The sequence below is a fragment of the Microcebus murinus genome, chromosome 1 (assembly GCF_040939455.1).
Source record: "Microcebus murinus isolate Inina chromosome 1, M.murinus_Inina_mat1.0, whole genome shotgun sequence".
NCBI lineage: Eukaryota > Metazoa > Chordata > Mammalia > Primates > Cheirogaleidae > Microcebus > Microcebus murinus.
The window spans coordinates 88761812-88784688 of record NC_134104.1 but is presented as its reverse complement, the minus strand read 5'-3'; the positions used below and the strand labels follow the sequence as shown (position 1 = coordinate 88784688).

General features: G+C 34.7%; 1 protein-coding gene across 2 annotated transcripts in view; it reads right to left on the bottom strand.

Moving 5' to 3' along the window:
* Positions 1-22877, bottom strand: part of SPATA16 (spermatogenesis associated 16) — a 263568-nt gene that overhangs the window by 60687 nt on the left and 180004 nt on the right. For both annotated transcript variants that reach the window (XM_012736408.3, XM_012736409.3), the window contains exon 6: positions 14992-15139. In XM_012736408.3, the coding sequence (XP_012591862.1) occupies positions 14992-15139 (148 nt within the window). The remainder of the gene's footprint in view (positions 1-14991; positions 15140-22877) is intronic.

The following is a 22877-nucleotide window of genomic DNA, read 5'->3' as shown; positions in this document are numbered from 1 at the left end:
ATTTATCAAAATCTACAGTAAACATTGTACTCAATGGGGAGCTATAAGAATCCTTTAACTCTGAAACAACATGCGGATGCCCTCTGTCACTTCCTTTATTCAACATTATGTGGTCCTATCCAGAACAGTAGAATGACAAAAATAGTGAATGAATATCTGTATATACTGGAGTAAAGATGGATTTCTTAAATAAGACACAAAACCACAGCCATTAAACTTATAAAATGGCATTAAAATCTAAACTGTAGTTCACTAAAAGATACCACAGAAAAGACAAAACTTTTATTGGAATAAAATACTTCAATAAATCAATAATAAAACTATTCATAAAATCCCAAATGAACAAAGAATAGAAACATGTAAATTGTAGGAGTATATAAATAATAAAAATATAATTTTTATGAATTTGAAACATTTTGAGAACAATTCTATATTATCTTTAAGGAAATAAAACCATAGGACAAACAATGACAACAATGATGGTCAACTTGATTAATAATCAAGGAAACACAAATTAAAGCACACACATGCACCCCCCCCCCAATATTATTGTTCATTCACCAAGGAGAAAAGTTTTAAAAGTCTGACAGATTGATGATGATATATATCAATAGGTACTCTTGTACACTGGTATTTGGATGGTACAATGGTAGAACCACTTTAGAGAGAAATTTGATAATGTCTAACAGCTGAAGATACTTTTACAGGCATAGAAATTAATAATTAATTCTATTCCTTAGTACATGCTTCAGAGAATCTTGTACACATGTACAGAAGAAGACTATACAAAAATGTTCAAAATACCCATTCATACTGACAAAACATTGGAAACAAATGACCAGCAATGTTAGATTCCATCTATACATTTCGGTAAATTCATACAAACACTGAAAATAAATTAATTAGAGCTTAATGTATAAACATAGATGAATCTTATAATATTGAACAGTAAAAGAAATTTGCAGAAATATGCAAATAGTAAAGATAATATATGAATTTGAAAAACTTGGAGGGTAAATCTACATATCTTTTAAAGATATATATTAACATATGTATATCCAAATGTGCATATAGTAAAAGCATAAAGATATGCATAAAAATGATAAACATTGGAAATTGAGAAGACAATTTTACTTACAATAGCATCAAAAAGAATCATATATTTAGAAATAAACTTAACCAAGCAGGCAAAAGACATGTACACTGAGAACTACAGAATATTGCTAAAAGAAATTAAAAAAGAGACAAATAAATACTAGGTTGGTGCAAAAGTAATTGCAGTTTTAGCATTATTGAAATTTGCCATTTGCTATTGGAATATGGGTATGTTATACATCATTTTAATGCGTATTTCTCACTTTATGTTTTTTGGTAATGACTTATTACTTGCTGTTTATTTTAGACTATGGAAATTATGTTAGGCAAAAAGCAAATTCAAGCAATTTTCTTATTTGAGTTCAAAATGGATTGTAAAGCAGCAGAGACAACTTGCAACAGCAACGCATTTGGCTCAGGAACTGCTAACGAAGTACAGTACATTAGCCAGGCATGGTGATGCATACCTGTAGTCCCAGCTACTCAGGAGGCTAAGGTAGTAGGATCACTTGAGCCCAGGAGTTTGAGGTTGCTGTGAGCTAGGCTGACACCATGGCACTCTAGCCCGGCAACAGAGCCAGACTCTGTCTCAAAAAAAAAAAAAAAAAATGTTGCAAAGGAGAGGAGAGCCTTGAAGATGAGGATCGCAGTGGTCGACCGTCATTGGGAAGTTGACAATGACCAATTGAGAGCAATGATTGAAGCTGTAAAGAACTCAATGTCAACCATTCTATGGTTGTTTTGCATTTGAAGCAAATTGGAAAGGTGAAAAAGCTCAATAAGTGGGTGGCTCATGAGCTGACTGAAAATAAAAAAAAATCGTTGTTTTGAAGTGTTGTCTTCTCTTCTTATATGCAACAACAATGAACCATTTCTCAATGGGATTGTGATGTGAGACAAAAAGTGGATTTTATATGACAACCAGTGACAAGCTTCTCAGTAGTTACACCGAAAGGAAGCTCCAAAGCACTTCTCAAAGCCAAGCTTTCAGCAAAAAAAGGTAATAGACACTGTTTTGTGTTCATGGGATTGGAAGAAGATACTGTTAAGATATCAATAGTACTCAAAGCAATCTACAGAGTCAATGAAGTTCTCAATGAAGTTATTTTGTAGAAATAAAAAAAATCCTAAAATTAATATGGAATCTTAATGGACCACAAATAGCCAAACCAATCTTAAATATGAACAAAATTGGAGGTCTCATGCTTCCTGATTTCAAGACTTACTATAAAGCTACAGTAAAGAAAACAGGGTGATACTGGCATAAAGACAGGCATATGAACCAGTGGAATAGAATAAAGAGATAAGAAATAAACTCTTACCATATGGCTAAATGATTTTTGACAAGAGTGCCCAGACCATTCAATGGAGAAAGGGTGGTCTTTTCAACAAATGGTGTTGGGAAAACTGGATATCCCCAAACAGAAGAATAAAGTTGGACCTTCTATCATCACAAAAAATTAACCCAAAATGTATCAAATAACTTAAGAGCTAAAACTATAAAACTTTTAGAAGAATATATGAGAAAAAAACTTCATGACATTGGATTTGGCAATCATTTCTTAGATATAACATGAAAAGCACAGGCTGCAAAAGAAAAAATAAATGGAATGTCCTTATAACTAAAAAACTTCTGTGTCTCTAGGAACTCTATCAACAGAGTGAAAAAAACAGCCTATGGAATGGAAGAAAATATTTGCAAATCATATCATATTGATATCCAGAATCTGGATATCAAATCATATTGATATCCAGAATATGTAAAAAACTCCTACAACTCAATAAATAAAATACTCAAAAAATTTAATTAAAAGTGAGAAAGGACTTGAAAAGACATTTCTTCAAAGAAAATATAAAAATGACCAATAAGTACATGAAAAGATACCCAACATCATTAAAAATACAAATCAAAACCACAATGAGATATCACTTCATATCCATTAGATGGCTATTATCAAAAGAATGGAAAATTACAAGTATTAGTGAAGATGTGGTGAAATTAGAACATTTGTGCACTTCTGGTGGGAATGTTAAATGGTACAGACACTACAGAAAATGATATGGCAGTTTCTCAAAATATTAAAAATACAATTACCATATAACCCAGCAATTCTACTTCTGGGTATACACCCAAAATAATTGAAAGCAGGGAAATATTGTATACCCCTGTTTATAGCAGCATTATTCACAGTAGCCAAAAATGGATAAACAAAATGTGTGTGTGTATGTGTGTGTGTGTGTATATATATATATATGTATATATATGTGTGTGTTTGTGTGTATATGTGTATATATATATACACACACACATATATATGTATATATACATATATATGTGTATATATATACAATGAAATATACATATATGTATATACACACAATGAAACATATACATATATGTGTGTATACATATATACATATATATGTATATATATACAATGAAATACATATATATGTGTGTGTGTATATATATATATATACACACACCATGAAATATTATTCAGCCTCAAAAAGGAAGGGAAATCTGACACATTACAACATGGATGAACCTTGAAGACATTATGCTAAGTGAAATAAGCTACATACAAATAGAGAAGTACTATATGATTCCACTTACAATGGAGTACCTGGAGTAGTCAAATTCATAAAGACAGACAGTAGAATAATGTTTGTTAGGGGCTTGGGTAGAGAAGGGAATGGGAAGTTATTATTTGATGAGTAGAGTTTTGGTTTGGAAAGATGAAAAAGTTTTGCAGATAGATGGTGGTAATAGTTGCACAATGATGCCAATATACTTAATGGCACTGACCTGTACACTTGATGTCTATTTTTAAAAAAAAATTTATTTTATTTTTAAGACTTGTCAAGTGCAGTAGCGAGGAGAGGGGAAAATAGTAGAACAAGGAGTTCAATCTGTAACTGACTGTGAACAATCAAGTGAGATAGCTCACTACCTTCGGACCATCCTACATTTAATGTCTAAAATGGTAAATTCTATGGTATGTATATTTTACCACAATAAAAAATAATAAACATTAAATTCATGGTAGTGATTACCTCTGGAGGGAAGGAAGGCAATTGGGATCAGGAAAATCTTGGAAACTTCAACTATACAGCACTTTTAACACTTTACTTAACATAATTACCACTAAGGTGGTAATTATGAAGGGTTTAATTATCATCATAATAATAATTATTACAAATTAAAAGGTTATTTATATCTTTTAATACATTTTGAATAACACATAACTAAAAAATAGAAGCTTCTGATTCTTGTAATCTCAGGATAGGCAATTTGGATCAAGTCACCTTCTGAAGACAACGAATACCCCTAGAAGAAATCTAAAAAGTAGATCTTTCTAAAAACATCAAGGAACTAATAAGATGATAAAGAATTATTTAGAGAGATATGGGAAAGAGAGATATCTGAAGAGATATCTAAAGCATTTTGTGTTGCTTTTGTCCGAGGGTCATTTTCTGATGTTAGTGGCTCAGAAGTTGAATAGTGCCTTTAGGGGAAAAACATGGAGAGCAGGGAATACTCGTGTCTGCACCCTAGGAATATAGGTGAGCTGGGAATAATTAAGCCAGCCTCATTATCAGTAATAGAGGTAAATTAAGCCATTTTCAGTAATTAAGATCGATTTCATATGAGGCCATAGATGCAATAATCCTGAACAAAATACCTGTAATATTTTGGCTATGCGTAATTTGTAATAAGAATAACTGATCATAAAAAATTTAGTTTATGCCATGATGACAAAGCTAGCATAAACCAAATTTTTGGTTTAAAAAATTTAAAAATAAGTCAGTGCAATTTATCACATTAATTCAATTTAAAATCAGTCAATGTATAATCACTTATCACACAAATTTAACAGATTTAAAGGAGAAAAATCATATAATCATCTCTCTGTAAGTAGAAAAAAGTAAGGAAAAGATGAAAAAAATTAGAAAACTGGGAATTTCTTGATACTTTATTAAAAAGATATTTATAAAAATCCTAAAGCATATGTTATATTGAATAAAGCTAAAAGCTTTCCTTTATAATTAGAAACAAAAAATAAGAATGCTTTCTAACACCTTTTCTTTGTATAAGCCCAACCAATGAAGTAAGTCCAAGAAACATATAAAATATTTAAAAATTAGAAAGGAAGAAACAAATCCACAGATAATATATATGTAAAACATCCAAGAGAATATGTAGATAAAAGATAAGATTAATGAGTGTAGCAGTTTACTGAATATAATAATATAAAAATTAATTGAATTTCAATGTCCCAGCAATAAACAGAAAATGAAATAAAAATGTCATCTACAGTAGAGTGAAAGCAGTGTTTATCTTATTCTCTATTCAGAAAACTATAAGACATTATGGTGAGAAAAATCAACATATAAATAGATGGAGAGATATACCATGTTCATTAATTGCAAGACTCAAAATTAAAAAGACTTCGATTTTCTCCAAATCGATCTATAGATTAAAATTGCAATTAAAACTCCAATAGTTTGTGGAGTTTTTTGGTGTGGTAGATATCAATAATATGTTATACATTTTATATGAAAATGCAAAGGGCCAAAAACAGCTAAGACACTCTTGAAGAGGAAAAGCAAGGTAGAAAGACCTGTACTATGGGATATCAAGACAAATTATAAAATTATAGTAATTAAGACAATGTGGTTTTGTACAAGGATAAACAAACAGAAAGATAAGAAGTGTTAGAAGCAGACCTACACATATCCAATCATTTGTGACAGAAGTGACATTACAGAGCACTGGGTGACATGATGATCTTTTTAATTCAAATATGTTGGGGTACTTAAAAATTGGTATGGAAAAAGTAAAACTTGATTTAATGCCTCATACCATATCCAAAAATCTATTCCAAATGTATTGTAGACCTAAATATGAAGGGCAAAACAATAAAGCTACTAGAAAGTAATATAGGAGAATATTTCCATGATGTTAGTTTAGGAAAAAATTTCTTCAAAAGTAAAGCAAGTGCACTAGCCATGAAGGAGCATAATGATACATTAAAATTTAAGAATTCCTGTTTACCAACAGATATTAGTAGGAGACAGAGTGAGAGAAGGTATTTGCAATGCATATAACTCATATGGCTTTTATCTAAAATATGTAAAGAACTGCAAATTAATAAGTAAAATGCTGACAAGGTTTTAGAATAATGGGCAAGATACTCAGACATTTCACAAAACAAAATCTAAATATCTAATAAACATGGAAAAGTAATCTCATCACTAATCTTTTTTTTTTTTTTTTTTTTGAGACAGAGTCTTGTTCTGTTGCCTGGGCTAGAGTGCTGTGGCATCAGTCTAGCTCACAGTAACCTCAAACTCCTGGGCTCAAGCGATCCTCCTGCCTCGGCCTCTCGAATAGCTGGGACCACAGGTGCACCATCATGCCCGACTAATTTTTTCTTTTTCCAGTAGAGAGAGAGAGATGGGGTCTCACTCTTACTTAGGCTGGTTTCGAACTCCTGACCTCAACTGATCTTCATGCCTCAGCCTCCTGCAGTGCTAGGATTACAGATGTGAGCCACTGCACCTGGCCATCAATAATCAAGGCATTGTAAATTAAATCCATGATGATATAGAATATTGTATGTATAATTATTAGGCAGATAGTGAGGGATTCCAGGTCTCCTAGGGACAAAAGTGAGTGCCCTTGCAGTTCATCCTCAAAATGGGCTTTCAGAGAGGCTCATGGGAGATCTGCATGTGTAGTAAGACTCAGGTCATATAACTTCCAACTATTCAATCAAAGTGGTTCCATCTTGACATCTGAGCCTCAAGAGGTCTCTGTCTGGACACTACAAAACAAGACCCAGATCATAACCAAGGTCTCTTTTTGCTACCACACGGGGTCTGGTTGTCATCTGTGGCATACATATCTTGCTCCATAAACTTATATTTGGCTCTTGCTCTGTAACCTTGTCTTGCTTCCCCTCAAAAGTTTATCTCATGCTTGCCTTACTTTGGTGTGTTTGGTCTTCTTTGGCCATGAGCACACCAAGAACTGAGAACATAGAACAAGATTGCCAAATCTGATATAATGGCTATAAGAATGACTAAAATTAATGAGTGAGTATCATATGATAGTAAAATGTATGACATTGGGAAATTTAATACATGACTGGGGAAGTTTAAATGGTTCATCTCTTTGAAAATCAGCATGGCATTATCTACTAAAATTTACATCTATCTATCTATCTATCTATCTATCTATCTATCTATCTATCTATCTATCTATCCATCCATCCATATCTCCCATACTGTATGACAAAACAAGTCTGCAACAGAGAACATATATGAGAATGTTCATAAAAGCATTATTTGTAATAACCACAAACTGGAAACAACCCAAATGTTTATCACAGTAGAATATGTATACAAACATTGAAGGGTATCTGGAGAACTTGCAATGTCTTGTTTTTTGACTAGATGTTCACACCATAATAAATTAGTAAGCTGCCTGTGTATGATATTTCACAGTAAAAAAAACAAATAAAAACAAGAAAAAATACAAATGGTTTGGATGGGGTCTATTTTAGCTGTAAAACATAGTGATTATCTATGGATCACAAGATCATCAAGAAATGCTTGTGCCCATAAAATGTGGTTAACTATGAGACAAGTATTCAAAGAGAAACAAATAGTTCTAGAATGCTGAACATGAAAAGCTAATTAAAGAAAAAAAAATAACACTACAAAATAAATCCTGTGGAAAATTAACTTTAAAAATTTTAAAAATTTTCTCAACTCAAAGTTATTTTATATGATTGAGAGTCCAATTTTTAGCGATTTTAATGCTCAGCTGAATAATTTATTAGATGGCAGTGCCTAATGATTAACTATAATATTATAGACAGGCTAGATTAGACAGCCAGCTTAAGTAAGTGATTCAGGAAGAATAGTGTTAACGTTTGAATATTTACCTCACTACTTTCTCACCTGCTAAGATGATTTCTGCTTGCTCAGGAAAGGTCATGAGGCTTTCTTATACAGATTGGGGTTCCTGGGTAAGAGGAACTGGTAATTTGAGAAACTGGTAATACTACCCAGATTGACACTGGAAGGGACTCATTGATGCATGAGGGAATAAATCTGGGAAGTGTATCTGGAGAATTTAGAGTAGGAAAGGAAGCTTTGAGTGTTTGTGTTTATGTATGTGTACATTTTATAAAGTTTGCTGAGCATGGTGGTATATACTGCTATAGTTTGTATGTTGTCTTCCTCCAAATCTCATGTCAAAATTTAATTCTCAATGTTGGGGTCTAATGGGCTGTGTGTGGGTCATTGGGGTGGATCCCTCATGAATAGATTAATTGGGGGTGACGGTGAGTGAGTTCTTGCTCTATTGGTTCCCAAAAGAATTGGTTGTTATTAAAAGAGCCTGCACCTCCCTCTCTTCCTTGCTTCCTATCTTTGTGTGTGATTTCAGCACATGCCAGCTCCCCTTCACCTTTGCTCATGGGTGGAAGCAGCCCAAGGCTTTCATCAGATGCGCCATCATCCAGTCTGCAGAACTGTGAGCCAAATAAACCTCTTTTCTTCATAAATTACCCAGCTTTGGGTGTTCCTTTATAGCAACACAAAAAGACTAAGACCAACACCAGTACTACCTGTCTGCTTCCTGCCATGTCCATTCTGACTGCTCCCATCCTGCCCCATCCTGCCCCAACTCATTGTCTTTTCTTGAGACACTGTAGTAACAATTTATAGTGCTTCCATTTATTTTTGGATTGTTGACTGGTGTTTCTTTAAATGCAATGCTGCCTGCCTTCTTCAGTCATATCCCACAAGAAAACATACTAAGCAGGAGGCTTTATAGTTCCAGGTAGGCTCAGTTGCAGTGGATGATGGAGACCAGAGGCCAACAGTGCCACTGTAAAGGACAAGTGAACTGCTAATGGAGAAGTGTTTACTTCCACTAGGTAGAGCAATGCCAGAACACCACACTTTCCATTGGAAAGACCAACATTTTAATATATTAAGAACAGAGCATCGAGCCCCCTATGTGAGGGATTTCTTTATTTTAGAACTGATTTTCTGATTCTAAGAAGAATTTTGTGGTTTCAATATGAGATGATTTACCTTCTTTATAACAAACCTGGCGGTAGCACTTTCATAAATATTGAGGATGCAGGCTCTTTAATTTTATAACTTTTTTTCTATTTGAAAAGCTAGTTACAAAGAGGAAAATAGTCTTATCTTGAAAACTCTTGATCATGATAAAATTATAATAATTTAAAGAAGAAAGACTACAATGAGAAATTTTAACTTCATGTTTTAGGGAACATAACAATGTATTATCCTTACTGGTAAATGATGACTAAACAAGAACGAGGTTATAAATTTCAGTGAAAAGCAATTTTTAAAGGTCTGTTTTAAAACCATACATTATTCCTATGAACATACATATTTACTCTTGGGATTTAAATTGCATTGGAAAGACAAAATATGACTCTATCCACCTAAATGTTAAAGTAATTGATATCTGATCCAGAAAACTTTTCTATTAAACATTACTAACCACAGATCCATTACTGAATATTTATTTATTTAGCAAATAAATCTTGATATTTTCATCAAGAGGAGACAGGATATGCTTATTGTATTACTTTATTATTATTAAAATACAACCATGCAAGAATAAGAACTATGCAGAGTTGCATTATTTCATTGGAATATATGAATAAAAATCTCAAGCAAAATCGTTATAAATGAAAACATAATAATTCTGGGGCTGGTAAATTATTGTTTGTTTTATATACCCTGACTACTGTGCATGAATCAAACTGGATTTTTCCTTAAATAAGAAAAATGGATAGCTACATTACAAAAAAAAAAAAAATCAGTAATTTTTTTCTCCATGAAGCATAATATAATATTATGCTATTATAATATGAATTGAAGATTTGGTGGGTATTACCATATCCCTGAGGCAGAAAAGGATGCACAGTAAGTTCCTGAGCAGGTATAAGCCTGATTATCCTACAAGGCAGATTTGAATTTTAACCTACCCTCTTCAGGTTTATAGAAATTATAAGGGCAATATAATCCTGCTCCTACCACTGAAGGTGAATGGGTCTTCTTAAGATAAATCACTATAAAATGAATTTCAAATTTAGTTGGTTTATTCAATAAAAAAATCTAAAAATATTTAGACTTGAATACTTTTCAAAGTGAGTTAATTTTATAATTTTTCCCCTTTGCATCTGTTTTTCATGTGGAAATCCCTGACAAGGGTGCTGTGAATTGGGGGCTGGCTAGAGACGAGACACTGCCTGGAGGATCTCCATCGTGAATACTCTCCCTGCTCATCACCAGCACCTCCGCCAGCTTTTGCTGGGCTCACTGCACTATCACGTGACCAGGAAGTAATGAACTCAACACTGTGTAAGCTTGATGAAGGTGACTTAGAATTGGGCAGAGTTTCTGAGTTGGAAGTTTGTTTGCCAGCCTCCACTGGGAGAATTAAATGTGTTAGTCTCCAAGTTTTAATGATAATAACTACTTCTCCAGCAAAACTTTGATAGGTATACTACTCATCCAAGATCTTCAAGGTACAGATTGTATGACCTTCGTCTGTTGATTGTTTATTTAGATGAATGCTACAATTTAGAAATTCTGACATTTTAGCCTCCATTTCTCTTGCTGCAGTGAAAACTTCATAATTGTGTTTTCTCTCCCATGGAGCATCAGTATCTTTCCTGAAATAGTATCTTTCTGTGGGTGGTATGAGCACATGCTTATGAGAGCATCTACTGATAGTTATCTGTAGAAGGGTGAGTGAGTGTGAGGTAGAATATACACATATCTACAAACTCTGAGTGATTTTGAGGATGAAGTTGATTGTATACAGAGGAGTGTTTATCCAATCATGGAGTTAGCAAAAATTTGTTCACACTGTAGATGAAGTAAGAAGCTGCCTACTTGTTATGATATAAGGCAGCTAAATGTATTAGAAGAAAGACACCAGATTTAATGAAGAACTCTTAAATCTCAGTGGTCTACAGCAAGAGAGTTATGGTTTTTGTTCATGTGGGTATTTAGTGGGTGACCTTACACATGGTCATTCAGGAATCCAGCTTCTTTTGTCTTGTGACTCCTTTAGTCCATGGTCCTCTCAGCCAGTGGATGGGGAAAAAAGAGTTCTGCATGGATGGGTTTTATAGGTTAGGTCTGGAAATGGCATATATTATTTCTGTCCACATTCCACTGGCCATTACACTCAGTCACAGAACCTTTCCTAACTGTAAGGTAGGCTGGAAGTGGATTCTAGGTATGTGGCTGAGGGAAAAAGAGAAGAGGTTTGGTAAACAACTAACAAGTCTTTGCTCCATTCAGTGGTAAGAACCTCTATTTCCAAACTGCCCTTCATCTGTTGTTTCCTCCATCATTCCTTAAATTTGAGTCAGCCTTCCATTCCACAATTAGAGCTTTGGTTTTAGTTGAAAATATTCTCTAGGAGAGAAGAAAAATATAGCCCAACATTCACCGTGATATATAAGTTACAAAAATCAGATGCTTCCTTAGGAGCAGGTGTATTCTCAGCATCACCTAGCATAGTGTTCAGAATACATCTGCTCAATAAATGATTGCTGAATAAATGAATAGATGAACAAAGCACCCATCTCCATTGTAGATCCTTTTCTTGTTCTAAGGATCCTGGGATGCTGAAGCACGGAGAAAGGGAGAAATGGCAGTGTGACATAGCAAACTGGAGAAGAGGCTGCAACTACTTCCAGTCTTCTGGGGGAGTGGAGGGGATTTCTAGAGTAAAACTCATCAAATGGCTGGGCTTATAGTCAGCATTCCAGCAGGAAGAGGGAATCTCCAAGACTGGCTCTAGGTTGGGCCAACTGGGGTGTGGGGGTGATTGGTGTACACGTGGAGAAGAAGCTAAGCAAGAGATAGCATGGGGAACCCCCATAGGTGCCTTGGTTCATGTAATGTGCCACGTAAATGAGCCCATCAGGTCCTGCTCAAGCCACTAGAACTTATCGCAAGTGGCACTAGCCATGGGATCAGCAACTGTACCTCCTGCTCCAGAATGAAAAGAGAACTCCTGCCTCACATGTGCACTGACTGCTTTGGACACTGGGTATGCTCGAGCTCTATGAAAGTTGAAATCAGATCACAAGAAGAGGAAAAACCCATGAAAAGCATAAGGAAACTGGTCAATGTGATTAGATAGTTTGTGATGAAAAAATATGTTTCAGAAATGATTGGATGGTACTAACTGCCCTGCAATTGGACAGAATGTTTCTGGCTCTGGGCAGAACAAAGAAAATAGGTAGGTAAAAAGTATAGAGTCTTATGTTTGCACACATCTGCCATGTGGTTGTCCAGTTACACTGGTTGTGTGAATATTAGTTGAAATAAGTAATTGAATACTTTTTTTTGACAGGATAGAAGCTTCTTAAATTCTATCTACAAGGCTGATAAAAGGAGGAATCTGCTTTCTGGGAAGTGCCAAGAAAACAAAGTAGCTACTCTTCCAGGCCGTATCTCTCTCTGTGTTACTCACTTTCTTGCTATGACCTTGGCTACTTATGCCTGCTCTAATCGCCTCTCTGCACCTGCTGGTAGAGAAGTCTAGATGCTAAAATTAACACTTGATCTTCCCCCTCTTCCCATGTTCTCTGCCCTCACTCACCTTGGAATTGCTTGGGGGAAAAAGAAACTATACCTCTACAGGTGTGCACATACAACTACCAATAGTTATTTCACCGATATCTTAGCAATGGCTTTGGGTACAACCTTTTAATCACTTGCAACAAAGGCAAATAGTGTCACCAATGCAACAGCCTTGTTATCCCAAAGCACAAGTTCCACAGAGCAAAGAACCATATCAGTCTCAACTAAATTTAAATTCTAGATTCCTTTCTCTACCTCACCAGTTCACTTCCAGAAGTCCTGTCTTTCCTCTCTAGGTTTTCATGTAACACTGTCACTCTCTAGAAATTAGTAATTATAAAATAATGGAAACAATCATGAGTAACATAATTATCTTCTATTCTAAAGTATAAGATCCTTTAGCATGAATTGTCTTGCCAACAGATCATAATTTATCTTGATAACAGATTTGATGCAGTTACATGGGACATGAGTCTGGTTCATTAATGTTATTATTGTTTTTAAACTCTCAGTGGCATAATAGTGCTTCCTAAGAATTAATCTTCCTGACTTCTCTATGAAGTAGGTAAAATGTAACTAAACTTATTCCACCAGAAGAAGAATTGGCCAACTGGTGACCTCGTCAGTAACTCTCTCTTCATTACCAATGGGTCTGAGAACAGAAATGGAAGCAGCTGAATCTGCTCATTTTTCCATGATGCTAAATAGGTATGTATGACTTTTACATGCTACAAGTGCCACCCCAAAAAAACATTCCCTTAAATATCCATAAAAATAATGAACAATTTATAATAATTAGCAAAAAGTGTGAGTTCTGAGATATTTTTACCTACTTCCTTATGAAATGCCCAAACTAAGCAAATCATCATGAATGATCCTTACAGCATGTATTGCTCTTTCTTCTCACTTTCTCTGCCCTTGAATTTCCATTGTCCCTTAGGGATTTACTATTCGATCATCGCTAGCTGGATTTACTTAATATCTTTCCTCTGAAGAGCTTGAGGCATTGTGGAGAAAAATAAGGAATCCACAGGACCTAAGTGTAATGGAAATAGTGTAGCTCAATGATAAGTTCATGAATTCAAATCCTGCCACCACTAATTTACTGTGAATTTTGGGCAAAGGTATTTATCTTCTCTGGTTATTGTTTTCTTGTTCCTAAATGGGAATCACCTTACTTCTTAATTATGAGAAGGACAAGAGATAATGAATGTAGAGTGTTTAGTACTTTAAAAGTGATCAACACCTAAGTGGACATATAGGAGTAACATTTATCCGGCATCAGCAGATGGGAGGGGAGAGGAGGGGATGGGTATATACATACATAGTGAGTGTGATGCGCACCATCTGGGAGATGGACACGCTTGAAGCTCTGACTCTGGGTGGCAGAGGGGGGTGGTGGTGGGGGAAGGGGTGAAAGGCAACACATGTAGCCTAAACATTTGTACATCCATTATATGCTGAAAAAAAGTGATCAATAATGGAGTACATTAATTTTATAAACCAGTGCCTCATCCCCAAAGCTCCAAAAAAGCAATGAAGAGGACTTAATAGGAGGATGTGATATAAGGTGTGTGCATTTAGAAATTTTGCTTAACATGGTAGTTATTGTTGAGTGGCTATTAAGAACAAAATATCCTCCTCTTAATCCAAAATAACACTTGACATGTAGTGGATAGTAAAACATATTTTTTGAATGAATGAATAAAAGCAAATGACTTCCAAAGACAAAAAGAGAAAAAAGGATAATACCAGTGTCATTTCATCTATGAGACCCTTGGCTATCCAGATTTCATTTAGATACCAGCAATTTAAGAACATAAGGAAAGAGGGAGATTTGAAGTGTGAGATGGTGGCAGAAAGGTAGAAATAGAAGGCATTGAGAAAAAAATCCATCATCAGGAAAATACTATAATCACTTATTTTACTGATGAAAGATATAGGGGAAGGCAACATTTTACCAAAGGTCATTCCTTCATTTCTTAAGCCTCAGAGTTTCTAGGGTTTACCCCCTTCTCTTAAAATATAGAAACATGAAGGTACAACAAATATTGTGCTAGACCTATAATGCTAGCCCTACTTAAAACCTTACAAATAACTTCCCATTTCAACTCATCAACTTAAAACAGCATACTTTTAAAAACAGAAACAATAAAAAAACCCAGAAAGTCCCTATATTTGTTTTAGTAGAAATAAAGTGTCAGCTGATAACTTGAAGATATTAAATCTTACCGGTGTAGATGTACTCAGCATATGCAGGGTGAGTTTTTGTGAAAACTTCTTTTACTTTTTCTATTTTATCAGCTCTTATTTTTGTTGCAAATGGTGTGTACATAACTGAGAAAGATTCAGCTCTGGTGATGGCTTCTTCAATCATGGCCTGAGAGGAAACAACCCATTTGGCATCAATAACAATATATGACTTTTTAAGAATGTAAAAAATATAATTACCTTTATGGATGATTTAAAAATCTATATACTGTACTGTGAAGATAACATATTTTGGTCTTGAATATTCATTAGAACAAAATTTTAATTAGTTCTGGAAATACTATTTCATATTAGGAAAACCAATTAAATGAAGAAAGTTTGTAAACAGGCACGTCTAAACTGAGCTTGTTTTAAGATAAAAATAAAAACTCTACTTTCTAATGTGTCATTTTTTTACTAGATTTTAAAAGTCAAATTCTTTAAAAAATTTTTGTTATTTTTAAATTTCAAAATATTAAGGGGATACAAATGTTCTTCTGATATGGATACCTAGCATAATGCTTAAGTCAGGGCTTTTGGTGTGACCATCATCAGAATAGTGCTCATTGTATTCCACTCTCTCCCACCCTTTCTTGGTGTCTCATGTCCTTTATCTCAACTTGTACCTGTGTATATCCATCTATTAGCTCCCACTTATTAGTGAGAACATATGGTGTTTGCTTTTCCATTCCTGACATACTTAGGATAATGGTCTCCAGTTCCATCCATTTTGCTGCAAATGACATTATTTCATTCCTTTTAATGGCTGGGTAGTATAATACTGTATGGTTATCTATCTATCTATCTATCTATCTATCTATCTATCTATCTATCTATCTATCACATTTTCTTTATCCATTCATGCATTAATGGGCAGATAGGTTGAGTACACACCTCTACAATCATGAATTATGCTGCAATAAACATTTGAGTGCAGGTGTCTTTTTGACAAAATGACTTCATTTCCTTTTGGTAGATACCCAGCAGTGGGATTGTTGGATTGAATTGTAGCTCTACATTTATTTCTTTGAGGAATCTCCATACTGTTTTCCATAGAGGTTGCACTAATTTACAGTCCCACCAATAGCCTAAAAGTGTTCCTTTTCCTCTGTATACACACCAGCATCTATTGTTTTTTGACGTTTTTATAAATTTCAGCATATTATGGGTTACAAATGTTTAGGTTACATATGTTGCCTTCCCTCCCTTTTCCCCCCAGAGTCAGAGCTTCAAGCGTGTCCATCCCCCAGATGGTGTGCATCACACTCATTATTTATGTACCCATCCCCTCCACCCCCCTTCCATCTGCCTGATGACTGATAAATGTTATTCCTATATGTCCACTTAGATGTTGATCAGTTAATACCAATTTGCTGGTGAGTACATGTGGTGCTTATTTTTCCATTCTTGGGATACTTCACTTAATATAATGGGTTCCAGCTCTATCCAGGAATATACAAGAGGTGCTATATCACCATTGTTTCTTATAGCTGAATAGTACTCCATGGTATACATATACCACATTTTATTAATCCACTCATGTATTGATAGGCACTTGGGTTGTTTCCACATCTTTGCAATTGTGAATTGTGCTGCTATAAACATTCAAGTGCAGATGTCTTTTTTATAGAATCTCTTTTGTTCTTTTGGGTAGATGCCAAGTAATGGGATTGCTGGATCAAATGGTAAATAGACTTGTATTGCTTTAAGTTATCTCCATATTGCTTTCCACAACAGTGGAAAGGTTGAACTAGTTTGCAGTCCCACCAGCAGTGTAGGAGTGTTCCTATCTCTCTGCATCCACACCAACATTTATTGTTTTGGGACTTTTTGATAAAGGCCATTTTCACTGGAGATAAGTGATATCTCATTGTGGTTTTGATTTGCATTTCCATAATGATTAGAGAGGTTGAGCATTTTTCCATGTGTTTTTTGGCCATTATTCTGTGTTCTTTTGAAAAGTTTCTGTTCATGTCCTTTGCCCACTTTTTGATAGGGTTGTTTGATTTTTTTCTTGCGATTTTCCTGACTTCTAAATAGATTATAGTTATCAGCCCTTTATCAGATGTGTAGCTTGTGAAAATTTTCTCCTATTCTGTAGGAGAAAATCTGTTTGCTCTCATAACAGTTTCTTTGGCTGTGAAGAAGCTATTTAATTTGATCAGGTCCCATTTATTTATTTTTGTTGTTGCTGTGATTGCCTTTGGGGTCTTCTTCATAAATTCTTTGCCTAAGTCAATGTCTAGAAGAATATTTCCAATGTCTTCCTCTAGAATTCTAATAGTTTCACACCTAAGGTTCAAGTCTGTTACCCAGCGTGAGTTGATTTTTATGAGAGATGAAAGGTGTGGGTCCTGTTTCAGTCTTCTACATGTGGCTATCCAGTTTTCCCAGAACCATTTATTGAATAAGGATTCTTTTCCACAGCATATGTTTTTGTCTGCTTTGTCAAATAATTTTACACTTCATATGGAACAAGAATAGACCCTGTATAGCAAAAGCAATCCTAGGCAATAAAAACAAAATGGGATGTATCAATTTACCAGACTTCAAGCTATACTACAAGACTATAGCAATTAAAGCATCTTGGAACTGGCACAAGAACAGGGACATTGACCAGTGGAACAGAACAGAGAACCCAGATATAAAACCATCCTCATATAGCTATCTAATCTTTTAAAAAGCAGACAAAAACATATGCTGGGGAAAAGATTCCTTATTCCATTAATGGTGCTGGGAAAACTGTTTTTTCACTTTTTAATAATGGCCATTCTGATAGGGATAGTGTGCTATCTCATTGTAGTTACAATTTGTTTTTCCTGATGATTAGTGATGTTGACAATTTTCATATGTTTGTTGGCCATTTGACTATCTTCTTTTGAAACTATTTTTTGAAACTATTTTTTTGAAACTATTGTTCATGTCTTTTGCTCACTTTTTGATGTAGTTGTTTGTTTTTTTCTTGCTGATTTGTTTGAGTTCTTTGTAGATTCTGGGTATTAATCCTTTGTCAGATGTATAGCTTGCAAATATTTTCTCACATTCTGTATGTTGTCTGTTCACTCGGTTGATTATTTCCCTTGCTGTGTAGAAACTTTTTAATTTAATTAAGTCCTATTTATTTATTTTTGTTGTTGCTATGTTTGCCTTTGGGGTCTTAGTCATAAATTCTTTGCCTAGGACAATGCCTAGAAGAGTTTTTCCTATGTTTTCCTCTAGAACTTTTATGATTTTATGTATTATATTTAAGTCTTTAATCCATCTTGAAATAATTTTTGTATATGGCTAGAGCTAGGGGTCAGGTTTCATTCTTCTGCATATGGCTATCGAATATTCCCAACACCGTTTATTGAATAGGGCTTCCTTTCCCCATTGTATGTTGTTGCCTTCTTCATTGAAGATCAGTTGGTTATAGGCTGATGATTTTATTTCTGGGTTCTCTGTTCTGTTCCATTGGTTTATGTCTCTATTTTTATCAGTACCATGCTATTTTGATTACTATAGCTTTGTGGTATAATTTGAATCAAGTAATATGATGCCTTCAGATTTGTTCTTCTTGCTTAAAATTGCTTTGGCTATTTGTGCTCTTTTTTCATTTCAAATGAAGTATAGTATTATTTTTTTCTAGATCTATGAAATATGATACTGGTATTTTGATGGGGATTGCACTGAATCTGTAAGTCACTTTGGATGTTATGGAAATTTTAATAATGTTGATTCTTCCAGTCCATGAGAATGGGATGTTTTTCTATTTCTTTGTGTCATATACGATTCCTTTCATCAGTGTTTTATAGTTCTCCTTGTAGAGATCTTTCACCTCCCCGGTTAACTGTATTCCTAGGTATTGTATTTTCTTTGTCGCTATTATGGATGGTATTGAGTCCTTGATTTGACTCTCCACTTGTCTGTTATTAGTATATAGAAATGCTACTGATTTGTTGTACATTGATTTTGGAACCTGAGATTTTGTTGAATTTATTTATCTATTCCAGGAATCTTTTGGTGGAGTCTTTAGAGTTTTCTAGATATAAGATTATATTGTCAGCCAACAGGGATTGTTTAAGGTCCTCTTTTCTAATTTTGATGCCCTTTATTTCTTCCTCTTGGCTGATTGTTCTGTCTAGGACTTTCAGTACTGTGTTGATTAGAAGTGGTGACAGTGGGCACCCTGTCTTGTGTCAGTTCTGAGGAGGAATGCTTTCAATGTTTCCCCATTCAGTATAATTTTGGTTGTTGGTTTGTCATATTCATATTTGATTTTTATAATTTAGAGTTATGTTCCTTCTATGCCTCATTTGTTGACAGGTTTTTTTTTTTTTTTTTTTTTTTTTTTTTTTTTTTTTACCATGATAGTGTGCTGGATTTTGTCAAACGTTTTTTCTACATCTATTGAGATGATCATATGGTTTTTGTTTTTGTTCCTGTTTATGTGGTGAATCACACTTATTGATTTCATATGTTAAACCATCCTTGTATCCCTTGGATCAAATCCATTTCATCATGGTGGATTATCTTTTTGAAGTGTGTTGAATTCCGTTTGTTAGTATTTTGTTGAGGACCTTTGCATTCATATTAATAAAGGATACTGGTCTGTAGTTTTCTTTATTTTTGTTGTTGTGTCCTTTCCTGGATTTGGTATTAGGGTGATACTGGCTCCATAGAATGAGTTAGGGAGGATTTCCTCCTGCTTGATGTTATGGAATACTTTCTGTAGAATAGGTACCAGTTCTTCATTGTAGGTACAGTAGAATTTGGCTGTGAATCTGTCCAGTGCAGGTCTTTTTGTTTGTTTTTGTTTTTTGGGGAGATTGTTTTATTATTGCTTTAGTCTCACTGCTTATTATTGGCCAGTTCAGGAATTCTATCTCTTCCAGATTCAGGCTTGGGAGGTTGTGTGTTTCCAAGAATTTAACCATTTCCTCTAGTTTTTCTAGTTTGTTTATGTGAAGGTTTTCATAGTGTTCATGGATACTATTTTGTATTTCTGTAATATCAGTTATAATGTTTCCTTTTTCAATTTTGATTGAAGTTATTTGAATCTTTTCTTTTATATTTCTGGGTAATCTGGCTAATGATCTATCAATTTTGTCTATTTCTTCAAAGAATTTTCTTTTTTCATTGATCTTTTGTATTTTTTTGGGTTTTTTTGGTTTCCATTTCATTTAGTTCTGCTTTATGCTTTGTTATCCCTTTTCTTCTACTGTATTGGGTTTGGTGTGTTCTTTTTCTAGTTCCTTGAAATGTGACATTAGGTAGTTAATTTGTAGATCTTTCTATCTTTTGGATGTAGGCATTTAAGGCTATGAACTGTCCTTTAGGTCTTCATTTACTCTATCCCACAGATTTTTGAAAGCCTGTGTCCCTTTTGTCATTCTACTTGAGGAATCTTTTGATTTTCATCTTAATTTCATCATTAAATCAAGGATCATTCAGCAGTAGATTGTTTAATTTCTATGACTTCATATAGAGTTGAGTGTTTCTCTTAGAATTGATTTATAGTTTTATTACAGTGGGGTCTGAGGAGATACATGGTATGATTTTGATATTTTTGAATTTGCTGAGACTTGTTTTGTGGCTTAAGATATGATCAATCCTGGAAAATGTCCCATGTGCTGATGAGAAAAATGTATATTCAGTTGTTATTTCTGTAAGTGTCTGTTAGATCCATTTGTTTTAGAGACCTGTTCAAGTCCAATGTGTCTTTATTCCTTTTGTGTATTGATGATCTGTCCAGTTCTGTTCATGGAGTGTTGAAGTCCCTGGCAATTAAAATTCTATTGTTTATTTCTTTGGTTAGATCTAAAAGAATTTGCTTTATGAGTCTGGAAGTGCCTGTGTTAGGTGCATATATATTTAAGGTTGTTATGATTTCTTATTTAATTTCTCCATTTGCTACCATATAATGATCATCTTTGTCTTTTTTAGCCATTAATTTAAAGTCAATTTTATCTGATATGAGATTGGCTACAACTGCTCGCTTTTGGTTTCCATTAGTATGGAATATTTTTTTCCATCCCATTACTTTGAGTCCCTGTGAGTACTTGTGGTTTAGATGTGTTTCTTAGAAACAGCAAATATTTGGGTTGTATTTTTTTCATCCATATGTGTGATTGCACGTATAATGCACTTTTGAGTATTTCCTGTAATGCAGGTCTAGTAATGACAAATTGCATTAGTGTTTGCTTATCTGAGAAAGACTTTATTTTCTCCATCATTTAAGAAACTTAATTTTGCAGGATTAAAAATTCTCGCCTGGCAGTTATTATGTTTAGGAAAACTAATAACAGGACTCTATTCCTTTCTGGCCTGTAAGATTTCTCTTGAGGAGTCTGCTTTTAGTCTGGTGGATTTTCCTTTGTAAGTTACTTGATGTTTTTGCCTCACAACTTATAGGGGTTCCTCCTTTGTGTTGACTTTGTCCAGTCTGATGACTACATGCCCAAAAAGGGTGATACCCTTTTTGAAATGAATCTTCCAGCTATTTATTGAGATTCTTGTATGTGGATGTCTAAATCTCAAGCAAGACCATGAAAGTTTTCTTCAATTATTTCTCAAATAGGTTTTCCAGACCTTTTGCTTTTGCTTCTTTATCCTCATAGATGCCTATGATTCTTATATTTGGCCATTTAACATAATCTTATATTTCTTGTAAACTTTGTTCTTCTTGCGTTTTTATTTTTTACTGATTGGGTTAATATAAAAAAGTCTTTCTTCTGCTTGGTTGAGTCTATTCTTAAAACTTTCCACTGTGTTGTATATTTCCCTAAATGAATTTTTCCATTTCCAGAAGTTCGATTTGGTGATATTTATGTATGTATCTTTTTAGTAAATTTTTATTAACTTCCTGAATTGTTTTTATGGTTTCTTTGAATTGGTTTTCATTTTCTCTTGGATCTCATTGAGCTTCCTTATGATCCATATTTGGTATTCTTTATATGTCATTCCAGTATTTTCATTTTGGTTGGGATCCATTGCTAGAGAGCTGATACGTTCCTTTCAGGGTGTCCTTTCACTCTGAGTTTTTATACTTCTGGGTTCTTGCACTGATTCCTTCTCATCTTTAGCTGCTGTGCACTGCTGTTGCTTCTTGCTTTTAGATTTTCTTTTGTTTAGATGGGCCTTTTTCCCCTTCTCCTCACTCTATCTATCTGTATAAGTATCTATCTGTAGCATATGTTGGCTAAGGACCTTTGGCTTTGCTTGTGGGTACTTTGCTGGGAGTCTAGGCTCTGAATGGACACGTTGCTTATAAATATCCTTAGTGTGGTGGTTTTCTCTGTTGCTAGTTATTTGTATGCTATACCAGTGGTGTACTATGTATGTGGGGAGAATTCCTATCTCTTGTTGACAAGGGGAGTTGGAGGTCTTTGAAATCCTTTCTCCTTCTCCAACCCTGTCATCTTTTTAACAGTGGGAAATATATTGGGGCACCCAGTTTAATCTCTGAGACAGTAGGTGGCTCTTGTGGGTAAGAATCAGCCACACTCTGTATTATTGAGTCAGTAGAAGCTGTAAAGTGCTATGCAAATATTCTTCCCTGCCAGTAGGTGGCAGTTGCAGAAAGAAGAGTGCTGCAGTGGTAATTTTTGGAACCTGTTGCCTGGCTCTATTTGGTCAGGAAAAGCACTTGGATGCCCCAGGTGGTGGGTGGGAACCTGGAGCTCCCAGCAGTCTCCTTTTTCTCCATGGCTGAGATGGGTGGAGGAGTGAGGCTGGATGGGGCCAGGTTAGGTGAGCCTGCCCTCAGGCTCCACAAAGGCAGGCACAAAAGCTGTCTCAGCAGAGGTCAAGGGTCAGCTCCCAGGCTACTGGGGAAAACCACCAAGGAGGGGCTGAAGCAGACCCATGTAGCCAGAAAGTCTGCTTAT